This window comes from Gekko japonicus, unplaced genomic scaffold (genome assembly GCF_001447785.1).
Source record: "Gekko japonicus isolate JY-2015 unplaced genomic scaffold, Gekko_japonicus_V1.1 scaffold138, whole genome shotgun sequence".
Classification (NCBI taxonomy): Eukaryota; Metazoa; Chordata; class Lepidosauria; order Squamata; family Gekkonidae; genus Gekko; species Gekko japonicus.
Window position 1 is genome coordinate 708,263 of NW_015163096.1, and position 15,483 is coordinate 723,745.

Genomic DNA, 15,483 nt, shown 5'->3' on the forward strand with positions numbered 1-15,483 from the left:
AGATAAACTTCATAAACAAAGATGGATCTTATTTATATGCAAAATATTCCTTATGTTACTGTAAGAGTTGTGATTTGGCCCAACTGACTAGCCTTTCCTCTTCAGAACATTGGGTGTGCCTATAAGAAGGTATATATGGTCATCACAACAAGGTAATTGTTTCTCGTTTGGAAGGAGACCTGTGAAGATGGATACTCCTAATAAGGTGGAACTCAGCCTCTGGTATGGCTTTTGAGTACAACTCAGGCTGTCTTTTCTCATGAGTAGTGCATGCCACTGTCAGCTTGTGACCTGATAGTTTCATGGTTGCAAGATAAAATCACTGGAAGTCTAGAATAGAGCAGTCATTTTTGCTTGAAGCATAACCTGAGAAAATATTGCTTTAAATTATTACTGTTTTTCAGTGTGGGTTTAACTTTTTTTTAGGTGGCAGTTTCTTGATCCATTAGTCTAGGACTTTGATCATTTGGCCAAATAAATATTTTTTTTTGGGGGGGGGGGGCAATGTAATACTGCTTTTCTTTAATCAGATCTACTTTGTGTGCTACTTTCCATCCTCTTGTACAGTGTATCTTGCACATGAATGGAGTTTGTATGTTTTAGCACATTGGTTCTTAAGCATTAATCTACTACGTTCCTGCAAGTATACAAAATTATCATTGAATAACCCCTCCTTATTTATTTCTCTGCCCATGTCTGCCCAAGGCAGCTCATCATGAATTTTACTTGATTAAAATTTTACAAAGACAGGAACACACAGCTATAATACTGACCTCCTTTTGAAATTCAAGTACAGAATTTGAAGGACTTGACAATGTTTAGAAAAGGCTCAGCTAAGGGGCCCTCTGCACCTCTGTAAAAGGTAAAGGTTCCCTTGCTCGAAAGCCAGTCGCATCCGACTCTAGCGTTGCGGTGCTCATCTGTTTCAAAGCCAAAGAGCCAGCGCTGTCGGAAGACATTTCCGTGGTCATGTGGCTGGCATGACTAAACACCAAGGCGCACGGAACTCTGTTACCTTCCCACTGAAGTGGTACCTATTTATCTACTTGCAGTTTCTTGCTTTCGAATTGCTAGGTTGACAGGAGCTGGAACTAGAGACGGGAGCTTACTCCGTCACGCGGCACACTCGGGTCTCGAACTGCTGAACTACCGACCTTCCACAGCCTGCAGTTCAGCGTCTTAACCCCTTGAGCCACCGCAGCTCTGTGGGAGACTGCAAAAACCCCCCCCCCCCGAAAGCACACTTGTGCTGTGGTTGAAAAGGAGGGCTCAGCTAGCAGGAGGTCTTGGGAGGATATGAGGTGGCAGACTCAGAAGAAAAAGGGGAGGGCATAAAAATGCACTCCAGACAAGGCAATCTTTGATGTATTTAGGATACAGCTGTACAACACACAGATCTTTGACATTCAATAAGATCCTGGTTCCTGATGGCTATCAGCCAGGTGTTCAAAGTTAGGCTGATTCCCTGGGTAAGCTTAGACTAACAGGCTGAGCATCTCATGGAGCCATGTCTTAAACTGCAACGTGTTAGCAGTCCATCACCACCCCACAATAAATATACTACATAACTTTTGAGCCATTATTTTTACTAATCAGCTTTAAGGTTAATCCCACCATATTATCTTGTAACACTAAAACCATTTTCAGGCTAATTGGACTGTTAATAAGGAAAATAATTTTTTAAAGTTTTTTGTAAACAGGAGTTCATTCTCATTACATACTAGGGTGAACTGTGTAACAGAACCCCAAGATCCATCAAGCTGGAACTAAACATAAAATGACAGCTCATTGAGTGGAGCCAGACAAGAGTGGGCCAGAGAAATGACACATTCCCCTCACACACCCCAGAGATCTTAAAAACACTTTTCTTCTCCCTTAACTTACAGTACTTAGCCATGGCCAGCCATTCTATGATAGCTATTGTGTTCACTTGAAATATGAAAGGAACAATGAGGTATAAGCATGTTAAGCAGATTACCATACTGAAGCTGGGAAACACAGAAACATCATTTGCCCATGGATCAGGCAAATACGTGTGTAGAGCAAGTATGGTGTAGTGGGTAGAATGCAGGAGACCTAGGCTGAAATCCCCACTCTACCATGGAAGCTCATTTGGTGATCTTGGGCCAGTAACTCTCACTGAGCCTTACCTACTTTGCAGGGTGGTTGTTGTGAGGAAAAATGGAGGAGGGGAGAATGATGTGAACTTTCTTGGGTTTCCAGTGGGGAGAAAAGCAGTAGTATAAATATCTAAAAGAAAATAATACCTAGGATGGCAGTTCACGTACAAGCACATTCTTAACGATAAAAAACACTTGCTGCTGGCATCTTGGTGAGTGTTCTTGTGGAAGTCTGTTTACACATCTTCCCATCTCTACTTTCTGATGTCAAAGACAGTATTAGTCACATGTAATGAACCATGATTTGTTATGTAAAACAGCATTGGAGCTCTTTAGAGAACTGCTACCTCACATTCTCTCCTTTATCCATCACATACAGCTTAAACTACTTATTTCAGTTTAGCGTGCAATGTCTGAATTAAACCATGGTCCACTTTTTTCTCTGTCAGAATTAAACTATGTCTACTTTCAAGAAAAGAGAACAAATCATAGTTTGCAGTCAGGATGAAAAACGGTGGCCCCGGTCACACGGGCCGGATATCGTGTGTGGGGGGGAGGCGTGGCTAATTGCCCCGGCGCAGTTTGATCCGCGATTACGTGATCAGACCCGCCGGCGGCACACCACGGGTCCTTCCCTCAGCGCCAGCGGGTAAATGAGGGACAGGAGGGGAATGCCACGCGCCGGCGTGATCACACCATGGGAGTCTGGAGGCAGCTCGTTGCAAACGTTTACTAGTACTTTGGAGGTATTACTTTTTTAACGCACATTTTTGGCGGTAATCCATGGGTGTGCTCCACTTCCCAGATGTTGGGGTGTGATCGCGCCTGGATAATCCACCCACCATCCGTGCCTCTCCCACAGCAACTTTGCCGTGTGACCGGGGCCTATGGTTCACTATTAAAGTGATCAATTTCTAAGTTGGGTGGGGGGATACAAACATATAAGCTCATTTCTGTAATGAGAAGTGGTTTGATATAGTGTGTATGAGAATTGTGACAGTGTCTGACAGAAGTTCTTGGATTTAGTTTTGCTTTCACTTATTTATACTAGATTCGGATTTTATTTAAATTCAGCTACTAGTAAGTGCGCTCTAAGAATTTAGTTTTTAAAAAACCCAATTTGACAGTGTGCTTATATGATCACTAGACAGAAATTCTCTGGCAAGACTGCAAAGCTGACACAAGTACAACCCTGTTTATTAAGGCCTTTTAGAAAAATGCACAATCTCACAAGGACAGAAAAGTACTGTCAAAAAGGCATTACACATGCAGAAAAGTCAAATTCCAGAATTAGATGTCAGAAGTTTCTATGTACAGGTTACAGTTTTAAATGCCAACTTACTGCTGAGTGATTTTCAACAGTCCCCCACCCTCCCACACAACATACACAGTGCTGTTCCTGGAGGCTCCCTTACATCCAGGGCTGTGCTTAAAAGCAGCATTTTCCAACCAGACATCAGTCATGAAACCTGTGAAAGTGGGTCCCACTTTCTGTTGATTCGTGCATGCTCTTTTTAAGTGGGTCACCATACCAGATAAATTTGGAGTTGTGTGTCACCAACGAATTTGGAACCACGACTTTAAAGGATACAGTGAAAGGAGGGAAACAGGAAAGTTATGTTTCACAAATGGAGCTCCGCTTTCAATACTTTGGCTCCACCCAATGAAAATTCTAATTAAGTGCATCTTTAAGAGCGCTGGCTCCCAGTTGAATTCCGGATCAAGTTCAAGGTTCTGATTCTAACATTTAAAGCCCTATGCAGACTGGGACCAACATACCTACCTGACCGTCTCTCCCCAGATGTCCCTCAAAGGGCTTCGTGCTCCTCTGATCAACACCTACTGGTGACCCCTGACCCAAAGGATGTATGCCTGGCCTTGACCAGAGCCAGAGCTTTCTCAGCTCTGGCACTTGCCTGGTGGAGCAGTCTCCCAGCTGAGATCTGGGCCCTGAGGGATTTAATGTAGTTCCGCAGGGATTTAATGTAGTTCCGCAGGGCCTGTAAAATGGAGATGTTCCACCAGGGCTATGGCTGAGGCGGTGGCAATTCAGCTATACTGGCCTCCCCTGCTCTGCCTAGCTTTATTCCATCATTGGCTTTCTCACCCACCCATTTGTTCTGCATCTACAGTTACCCACAATCAGAATCCCCTGGCACTTTTAATTGCGCAGCAGACGTTTTAGCAGTGTTTACTGATGTTTTGTGAATTGATAATTTTATAGATTTTAAGGCTGTATTATATTTCAGTTATGTTGTATGTTTTAATCATGTTGTAAAACCTGCTCTGAGCCTCTTGTGCAGGGGAGGGAGGGCTAAAATAAATAAATAAATAATAAGAAAAAAAATCTAAAATATGTGTAGTTTCTTCTATACTATCAGCATGGAGAGAAAGGAACTCTGTGACACTTTGAGCCACAGCTAAAACATAATACTGTTTCTCTGAAGAATGTAAGAACATCTGTCATAAGAACAGCTTTTAGGTGCTTTAAAAATAACTCAGGAGATTTTGCATTTACCATAATGAAACTAAATTGCAATTCAACTTAAAGAGTGCTATTTGTATCCAGGGTAACTTATAGTTGTTCAAGCACTGTTAAATTGAGATTATGGAAATTTACAACTAAATTTTCTATTTGGGATTCCCCACTGGCCTGCTTGAAATTTTGGTTTCTTGCATTACATGTTTACTTCTAACAGCCAGGAAACCCACCTATGATTCTTAGCTCATTGATCTGAAATCACAAGTGTGAGTTTTAACAATCTAGTAATCATATAATCATGTATGTCTAGAAGGTAAGAAAAGATTAAATGTACCCTCCCACTCAAGACTGTCTACTTCAAGTAATCTAATTAAGTATCCACAAGCAAAGAAAACTGTGCTTGAAGAACAAATACCGCATTAGAAATCTGGTTTCTCACATGACTACTTGATAAGTAACAAACACTGACTGAGCTTTGTAGCAAAAACTTTCTGTATAGGTCCTGGAGACCTATACTTCCATGTTGGAAAATCTGTACTGAGGAATAAGGCACCAGCCCTTTCACAGTCAAAACAGTTTGGTCTGTGGTTGGCGTGTTCCTTCACCCAATTTTTCCTAGGCTTCCTTACCTGTCAATTAACATCATTTAAGCCAAAGGTTATGCTATGTTCTTATGCTTTTCCGTTTCTAAATAGTTTTTATTGCTTCCATGTATTTGTAGCTGATTTATTTTCACTGAATGTTGTAAACAGCCTTATATTTTTACATACATTTTTCTAGTTATGCAAGCTGATAAAAGACTATTTTGGATCATTTTTGGTTAGTATCAAAATAAAAATAAACTCAATTGTTTTAATTCCAGATAGTAATGTCTTTCCAATATTTGAGCTATGTTAAAAAATTACCAAGTTATCTTATTGAACTTCATAATAGAATACTCATTTTCAGCTATCCACAGTTCAGATTTATTAGTGTTTTGTTTTTTACAACTTGTTAAAGGTCTGACCGAACTCCAAAACCAGGTCCTTTAGGTGGTTCTGTCAGAGAAGTCAATCCACCAGCTGGCTCACATGAGAAGCGCCCGCTCCTGAAAATTAAAGGGAATAATTACTCAGTATTACACTAGTTGTGTTTGTCTCAAGGATACAAACAACAGTGATTGAGATCTGGGTTGATTTCCCCCCCAAGCTTCTATAGAAAGACAGTACTAAGTTTAATATCTTTATGGAAAATAGGAACCCAGCTATTAAAATTATCAGGTATCTGCTATTAACTATGCCTGTAACCCCTCTGCACACTTATTTAGGAGTATATCACCCAGAGGATCTGATTCTGCATAATTATGTATGGGCATCACTGCAAGTCTAGAATGGTTAGGCACTGGGTTGGAAGCAATTATAACCTTGAATATACATGAAGCTGCCTTATACTGAATCACACAATTGGTCTATCAAGGTCAGTAGTGCCTACTCAGACTGGCAGCGGCTCTCCAGGGTCTCAAGCAGAGGTCTTTGACATCACCTACAGCATGATCCTTATTGGAGATGCTGGGGATTGAACCTGGGACCTTCTGCATGCCAAAGCAGATGCTCTACCACTGAGCCACAACTACTCCCCAGCCTTGAGCTAAGGAGAGGAATCTTGGATTGGGGGGAAGCAGGGGTCATTTGGGGGGGGGACGAGGGGGGACGCCATCCCCCCGGGTGAGGTGCGGGAGGGCGGGGCCTGGAGTTCCCTGCTGGTGCCCGCTGGAGGTCGCCGCCGGCTGTGGGGAGGACACACTTCCGGTGATGTCAGGGTGTGTGGCATATGCTAATGAGTTATGCTAATGAGCCCCCCTAGCTCTTTTTCTACGAAATGACCCCTGGGGGGAAGGAATCCTGGCAAATACTTGGTTGCACGGTAAACATCACCTCCCTAATAAAATAAAATGTCAAATTCTATTGAATGATACAACAGTAGAGATTACTGTGGCAGTGGCCAATTTTTTAGTTGATGTGATAAGAGTGAAAAACGTGGGAAACTCCGTTTTATGATTTTATAATTATCTCAGACTTTTAGCTGATTGTTTTAAATTTAATGTCTCTGATTTTAATGTTGTATATGCCATTAAAGGTCTATTGAATTGAATTGATTTCTCGCTTCATGCAGGAGAACCACTGGATCCAAGCTGTAGTATGGGTTGAGTTTTTTCAGTAACATCTAGTAAAGTACAAAGCCAATACAGCATCTTAGCATCAAGTTACAAGGAAAAACTTGTTGGAGTATATATTATTTCAGTGAAGAATTCAGTAACTGCCCCCAAATAGGGAAGTACATATACAGCTTCTGAACTGACATTCTTGTTGGCAGTCTCAGCATGAAACAAAACCAAATTCTTTTGGGAAGAAGAACCATGTCCCATGTTAAGACAGGACACTTAGAACCACCGTGCCTATGAAGAAAGGTTAAAGAGGTTAGGGCTTTTTAGCTTAAGCAGAAACGACAACTGGGGGTGACATGATAGAGGATAGAGAAAGAAGTACTTTTCTCTCACACAATACAGGAACTGGTGGGCACTCAATGAAATTAACAAGCAGTAGGATTAGAACAGGTAAAAGGAAGAACTTCATCCAAAGCCAGTTTGGTGTAGTGGTTAAGTGCATGGACTCCAATCTGGGAGAACCGTGTTTGATTCCCCACTCCTTCACTTGCAGCTGCTGGATGACCTTGGGCAAGCCATAGTTCTGTAAGAGCAGTTCTTGAAAGAGCTTTCTCAGCCCTGCCACCTTTACAGGGTGTCTGTTGTGGGGAGGGGAAGGGAAAGGAGTTTTTAAGCTGCTCTAAAACTGAGTTAATCTCCTCTTCTTCAAAGAGTAATTAACAGGTGGAATTCACTGCTGCAGGAAGTGATGGCGGCAGCAAGCATAGACAGCTTCAAGAATGTATTGGATAGACATATGGAGCATAGGTCCATGAGTAGCTATTAACCACAACGTATAGATAGAACACTATGTCTAGGGCAGTGATGCTTTGTATTCTTGGTGCTTGGGGGGCAACAGTGGGAGAGCTTCTGGAGTTCTGGCTCTGCCAGCTGACCTCCTGACGGCACCTGGGTTTTGGTCACTGTGACACAGTGTTGGACTGAATGGGTCATTGGCCTGATGCAATATGGCTTCTCTTACATTCTTAAGTGTTTTATCACAGTTTTCTCCTAATATTCTGCATTGTATAAAATAAAGTACCTTGGGCCAGGTGTTGGAGTTTTTCCAGCTCTTAGTTCATCAATAATGTCTTCAATGTCTTTTGGGGCCAGGTCTTCCTGTAATGTAAAATATTATATAAGGAAAATGCAGTATTCTTCAAAGAAGGAATCCTAACAGCCATTGAGAATCTTCTTCATTGGCTTAAAAAAACTAGCAATGCAATAAGACTTTAAGAACATGCTTACAGTTGTGTCTTGTTATGTCAGGTACTGAACTGAAACTGATTTTGCCTATAGGATTTATAATGCTGACATCTGAGACTTTGTAGTAATCACTGGAATTAAAGCTTTGAAGAGGAGAGCTTTCTCATATCCAACAGAAATTTTAGTCAGTCCCATAATCAGGCAATATGCTTGAGATGTGTATTGGGGGGTACTGAATACTCACTGTAACACAATCACTGGAGTAATATTTGATTGCTGTATTAAAATAATGAAACCCAATGCAAAGAAATGTTTGGAATTTTAACCATTCTATGAATCGTCATCTACACAGGCAACAGCAAAACCTTTGGTCAAAGTTTGACTCTGTAGTCTTTGAAGAACACAGAAGATGTTTATGTGCAAGTATGATTTTGTTACAGTCACTTACATAATAGTTATCGTTTATTTGTACCATTGGTGCATTTACACAGGCACCCAAGCATTCTACTTCAGTCAGTGTAAAGAGTTTATCTGGTGTTGTTTCTCCCACTTTTATACCTAAGGGAAGAAAGATTAGTTAATAGACCCAGCAATAAAAAGCACAAAACAACTATTTGTGGAAAGCAGATCCTGTAGGTGTACCCTTAATGGACTGAGCTATCATGTGCACATACAGATGCTACACATGCAGTTCCCCAGCCAATCCAGCAGCTGATGTTACATTCTACCATTTTTTTAAAAACTTGGCTACAGTGGTATAGCCCTGGTTGCTTCATCAGACTAGACAATCCAGTTTCTTTCACAAAAGCACAACACTAGCATGTCAATTTTTAGCCGTTTTAAAATGTCTACCTTCTTAAATGAAACACATCCTGAAGGTGTTCTAAAAACTGTAAGGAACTTTTAGCTATAATCTTATAGAGGAGAAAGTGGTATAGCACTCATGAATAATTTGCATTGCTGTTTCAGATTTTTCGGTTTCCTAACCCAGAATAAAAATATTTTATTCTTAACGTACAGTGGAACCTGCCATTCAGGCTACACAGGTATCCCCAAAAGGATGCATATTTACTAGTTTTACTATAAGCCTCTTCTCTATACAAACCAACCTCCTTATTGCCATTCTCTGGGTGCACACCTTTATATAAACTGGTATTATTGCCTTCAAGGCTAAGCACAAGATGGGTGAGGGAATGTGGACACTTCACCAAGATTGGGGGGGGGGCTGACCATGGTCACCAGGTTATTAACATGACATGGTATATATAGGAAATTTAAGAAACTACAGAAATGTGCCTTTCATGACCCAAATAATTGTATATATGTGATGTGTAGGCAGCCTGTTACAAGATTCTACTAGGACCAAAGAAACTTAAAAGCAAAGCCTTCTTTTGGAACTAGTCTGCAGTTAAATTTTTTGTTGTGTTATATTCAGAAGTACAGAGCCTTACTTCTGCACTATATTGATTATACACAGCTCTCTTTAAAGCCTTACTGCAGCCAGATTTGGTGGGTTAGTACAAATCACTATGCAGTTAAGTCACCTTTTCCAGCTCCTAGCTAATATACAATTTTTTCTCTCCACTCTCTGAATACAGTCTTGTACAAGTTCCAAACCTCATTTCTTTGCCCTATACCACCTCTTTTGGACTACTGGTTTCTCAAGCCCTGGTGACTGCTTTTGTAAGCCCATGCTTCTACCCTTTCCTCCTTTTCACTCCTTCTTACTTTTTCCGATTTATCTTTAGGATGTGAGAACATAGCTATTGGCATCCGAAGCATCTGCTGCTTGCCCTGCCTTTGTGACACTAGGCAGTTCTGTCATCACTGCCAGAAGTTTCACTACCACAAAATCCTTTAATACATTACAATATATGGATGGATTAAATAAGAAAGGCAGTATGGCATCATACCAAGCTTCTTCTGGATGGCTTCTAAGATGCCATCAGAATCCTGCAACATGCAAGGTGTAGTGGTACAAATCTGAATATGGTACTTTCCAACAGGTTTACGATTATACATGGTGTAAAAGGTTGCTACTTCATATACTCTCATGGGAGGCATTTGTAGAATCTCAGCAACCTATAATATGAGAAAAAATTATTCTTTCAAGGCAATAAATGAGAAGCCTCAACAAAACAACATTTCCAAGAGGAATTATTCCAATTTTGGTTTGAATTCTCATTAACAGCATTTCCCACAAAACCCAACAGCGACCAAATGCTATTAATAAGGTACAGAGTATGGTTAAAGCATAAATGTTGACACAGTTGGGTTTCAAGATACCTTTCAATATAAGTTTACAAAATTTACATACCTGACCTAAGTGGGAGACATTACTTACTTATTAGGAAACCGTATACCAAACCATACAAACAGCCTAAGGTTATGTCCTCATCTGTTTCTCAGTAATAACTTATAATTGCCAGCTCCCTCTGAGACCTGTTGCAGGTTTTTAGCTAGGACATCAGTGAAGAAGTGGGGAAGACTACAGACAGTATGCTTTTATCAGACTCAGCCTGTTTAACAGTTTATACAACTTAATTTAAAAATCCAGAATACAGAATAGAGGACAACTCATGCTTGTATAGTCTGTTTTGCAGTTTGTTTTGTTACAAACTGATTCCTACCAGCAACTTACAATTACGGAAGTGAATCTGAGGAATAACAAAGACTTATGACAAGAAAAAATTATTTAAGTACCTTATTCATAGCTGATATAGGTAGCCATCCATTCTGTCTCTGGGCTAGATCAAGGACGGGCATCACAGCTGCAGAGGTGTGTCCCTCTGGGAAGTTGTTTACTATTGCCTCTATTCTCTGTTCAAGAAAAACACATGTCACAATGGGCCATAATCTCAGTTTTATATAGGAATTCAATTTCCTGGCCATCACCAAGACATACCTTATAATTTTCAGGTGTAAAATCAAATGGAGTATCTGGATTGTTTTCAGGAGTATCTCTGTGCTGTACAAAAAATATCAAAAAACATGATTATATATTTTTACTTTGTGTTGGCAAAGATGCATTTTAGATGACCATAGGTCTGAAATCGGATCAGGTGGTCAGTCACTGATCCTACTGGTCACCTGAACTGATTTTAGACGTACTTATACATCTTGGCTGTGACTGGCCCTTCCTAGTGGCTGCCCCCACCCTCTTTTTCCTGTAAGTAGAGCTTGAGGAGATTTCATGTCATTGTGTCTGATGAAGGGTGCTTAGGGCACATGATGAAAGTGCAGACATTGAACAAAGCTCTGTTGGTCTTAAAGGTGCCACTGGACTCAAACTTTCTTCTGCTGCTTCAGACCAACACAGCTACCCACTGGAATCTTTCTCTATAAAATAGTAATTAAGATCTCATTGTGAAGCTCAGAATTTTTTTAAAAAAATTCAATGCAGTGTTCCAAAATCAACAGAACGCTGCCACAATTAACGTCAAAACATTTGTAGTAAAAAATTTCTGTGCCTATTCTCTCTGGTGTGCAAGTAAATCCAGTAATAGGTATTAATCTATTAGTGATCAGTTAATACAGCACATTTCATTGTAGTAGTCATGCAGACAGGATGTTTAGGGTTGCCAAATTTCTGAAAAATGCAAAAAACCCCCACTTTAGCAACCTAAAACCAATAATAATATCCAAAATACGCTTGTTTGGTAATTTAAGATGTGTTTAGCAATTCCATTAAAGATAGTCATATTTCAACAAGTTAGATTTTTAATACATCAGCATTAGGTGTCCTTTACTCCCAGACCTACCAAACTATTGCTAAGTACCAGGAATGTTAAATTATTCAGCACTGCCACATATTCCATATATTCTCTGCACGCAGGCTGCTAATGCAACAATTTTTGCTGTCCAACTTTTAAAAAAAATCAAAACAGAATCTTCTCTCCATAAGCCAGAGTTGTTTTTTTTCCATATTTCAGTTTAAAAGGCTTCTCAGTATGTGACTGTATTGTACACAAAACAAACCATAAGAGGCAATTTGTGAAGAGCCAATCAGTGTTTGGGAACAAACCTGACATAATGACAGTTGAAATGGTTAAAAGGACATATATACTGGGACTATTACAGCTATACAAATTAATTATTCCTGTAGAAGTGGCTTGTGATTTACCACTAGTTAGCAAATGGAATGATTCATAGAAAGAATATCTACCACTGCAGCCTGCTTATTTCTAAAATATATTTTTTCAAGATCTGCCTTTCGATCTATTTTGGACCTTCCATTTCCACATTGTTGTTTAAGTACTTGTGAAACACTGACTTGATTTAAAAGACTCAAACGTGGCTTTATCTTATTCTCCTATGCTTTAGAATTTCCAGAAATTTTACATGTCTATTCCTACCCACCCTCTCAAAGTGAATAGTGTACAGTTGCCAAAATGGATTCAGGTGGGCAGCCATGTTGGTCTGAAGCAGCAGAACAAAGACTGAGTCCAGTGGCACCTTTAAGACCAACAAAGTTTTATTCTGGGTATGAGCTTTCGTCTGCACACACACTTCTTCAGATACAATGAAATGGAAATGATCAGCCCATACATATAGGTAGAGGGTGAGCAGTACATTAGCATGCAACATAATGAAGATGTTTAACAGATTCAGGAATAATAAGTCTAGTTTATATGCTTGCCATTCATTTGGGTTCAATGGGGGGGGGGAACATAGTGAAGGAAATAAATATGTATAATTTGGAGATGGATGTATCCTTAATTGTGGAATGCTGAGAATAATTAACTGAGATCCTGCCATTATGTTCCATCAGTCTCCTCTCAAGTATGGAGGCGACCTTACAGTATCATCTTTGAAGTGGAGCGAATGGCTATGTAGAGTTATCTCCCCTGTTCCCAGTCCAGAGAAATACCATTTCAATCTACCATTCCAAATTCCAATACATTCTACTATTCATTACATTACAATCTACTATTCTAATCTATAATAAAGAGGACATATGGCCCTTCCGGGGGATTAGTGAGAATACAGATGTAAGAGCTTAATTAGGTTAACATATATAGTGAGATAAGCTGCCAAAATTATTGTTCCAGAATGCTTCTGCTGCAAAATCACAACTAGACATTATACAGTCTTCAGGCAGAACACAGTAGTTGTTTAAATCCTCTCCGGAATAACAGTGACAGAACACTGATAATGATGAAAGTAATCTATATCTGGCCATGCATTATACTCATCCCTATAAATTAGAAAGTGAGTCTGAAGCAGCAGAACAAAGTCTGAGTCCAGTGGCACCTTTAAGACCAACAAAGTTTTATTCAAGGTATGAGCTTTCGTGTGCACACACACTTCTTCAGATACAATACAGGTACATCTATAGGAATAGCATGTCAAGAAGAACTGTTTTAGCCTTTATTTCAACGTGCTCATGTTTTCCCTATACAAAATAAGCTTTCAGTACTGAAGAGCATTCAAGCATGATTCCTAATTGTGCAATTCAGCTTTCTGTCAGCAGCTTAAGAGGACAGCGGGACTTTCCATCAGAGCTGGGCAAAGCCTAATCATGTCACAGGACACTTAGGGAGAATGCAGTTTTATCATATGCTGCCAAGTGGGGCTAATGCTGCAGCAACTATTTTGTTGGTTTCTTGCCTGAATTCCCTCTGTCAGGTAGGTGAGGGAATATTTTCCAGTACCGATTTCAAAAAGGTTTGCGTGCAAACAGACGAGTGATTACTGTAAGAGAACCTCCACTTCTTGGGTAAGAGTGGTCACCACTTACAAAACAGAAGAACCCCATTCAACTGAATGGAAATATGTAGGAATTTCTACCTTATTCAAAGTCTGAAACATTTTCTTTTGAAATTCATATGCACATACTGCAACATACAAAAAAGGCAATAGATATTTCTAACCAATGAAAAATACAGTCTCATAAAATAACAAATATGCAGTTTTCAACTTCCAGTTACATCTGCTTTAGTCAAACATACACATTACTTACCACAAACAGGGCTCCACCAGCACTACTGCGCACAGCTGTTGCATGAAAGCAGCGGATCTGCTTCACCTTAAAACCAATAAGCAAACATAGAAGGTTATTATTCTTCAGCTGCAATTTCTAGGTATTTTCTTTGCTGGGTCTGCAATAAATTTTGTACAACCAGAAGACTACAGAAACAGATTATTTGGCAGGACAAAACCGAGAATGGATTCTTCCAGAAAAGTCTTTATTATCACCTACCTTATGAAGTTCTATGTCTATTGATCCACTTTCTGTCCTGATTTACTTAAGGCCAAGCAAGTGGAAAAGATATCAGTAGCTCAGAGCAAGAGGGGGCTAACAGCCTGGGTTTTGTCTGCTTGTAACTTTCCGGTGATAATTGTCCCCCCAAATGCTACCTTCCCACTGACTTCAATGCCCCTGTGACATCAGAAACTATTATACTAATTCCCTGTCATCTGATTAGGATAGCTCCCTAGGACTATCAATCCCAGCTTCATGTTTCCTAACACCTTACTGTAAATGAAAACTTTCCCGCAAGAAGTCATTTGTGAGAGTCAAAGATTTTTTTAAAAAAAGTCAACATACCTTTGATCTTAATCCCCTCGTTTGAATAAAACGTGCAAATATCTTTACAAAAATTTCAGGAAATTTTAGAAAACATATCATAATAGATCTACAGGAGATGCAAAACACCCTCCTCTTCTCTCCAGCACAAATGGATTGGTGCCATCTGGCTTGCTGGATTCAAACACATTGGAAAAGTACATGTAATTCATGTAAAGGGCCTGACAATGACAGACTATTCAGGTAATTTCGAAATAAATAGTTATTTCCTATTAACAAGCAGAGAAAAATGCCAGTTTCCAAGACTCAACCTTTAGAAGTTTAAATACATGAGCAATTCAGAAGTTAATAGGAGGTTCTTTATGTATGTGAACTAAATTCTTTGGGGCTATTCTAGTCATGATTCTTGTAACACTGGTAATCCAAGCTACAACAAATATTTAAAAACAAGCAATTACAAAAAGTGAAATACCTAATCAATGTCAGGCAGCAGTGCCGAAGAATTCTAAACACAAAGAACTAAGTTTAGTTCTATAAGGCTATCTGCTGCAATATATAGTTCCCAAAATAAATTAATCATTTCAGAGACCTATGGGAACCAAAGTCGAGTGTAAGAAATACTTTCTGCAAACACGATAGGCATCCCTTGGGTAACAATTTTAGAATCAAGGTGCTAGAAGAATGAGAAGGGGGGGGGGATCTGTGCCTTACCCAAGCATTTGACTGGCTCAAGCTCAGTGTTAAGGCCAAATGTGGTGAAGATTTCAATTTCAAAAGTTTCAAAGAGTCAACAGAAGCCATAAAAAAATTAGTTCCAGATTAACAATACAGACCTAAACAGAGTTCAACCCTTCTAAACTCATTGAGTTCAATGGATCTAAAGGGTGTAACGTTCTTTGGGATTGCACTGTAATTGTGCCCTGTTTCAACCAATGTTACTTGCAAAGAAGTATGACTAGGGAAA

The 15,483-nt window shown here is 39.7% G+C and overlaps 1 protein-coding gene across 2 annotated transcripts in view; it reads right to left on the reverse strand.

The window, feature by feature from the left end:
* Positions 1 to 3,290: 3,290 nt before the first annotated feature.
* NDUFV2 (NADH:ubiquinone oxidoreductase core subunit V2) overlaps positions 3,291 to 15,483 on the reverse strand; it is a 15,216-nt gene continuing 3,023 nt past the window's right edge. Inside the window, exons 2-8 of one of the 2 annotated variants that reach the window (XM_015406616.1) lie at positions 13,953 to 14,018; positions 10,896 to 10,958; positions 10,694 to 10,810; positions 9,904 to 10,072; positions 8,439 to 8,548; positions 7,827 to 7,903; positions 3,291 to 5,689 (exon numbers count right to left, since the gene is read on the reverse strand). In XM_015406616.1, coding sequence (XP_015262102.1) covers positions 5,596 to 5,689; positions 7,827 to 7,903; positions 8,439 to 8,548; positions 9,904 to 10,072; positions 10,694 to 10,810; positions 10,896 to 10,958; positions 13,953 to 14,018 — 696 coding nt within the window. In that variant the 3' untranslated portion in view covers positions 3,291 to 5,595. The remainder of the gene's footprint in view (positions 5,690 to 7,826; positions 7,904 to 8,438; positions 8,549 to 9,903; positions 10,073 to 10,693; positions 10,811 to 10,895; positions 10,959 to 13,952; positions 14,019 to 15,483) is intronic. The other variant, XM_015406615.1, reaches the window with a different exon arrangement.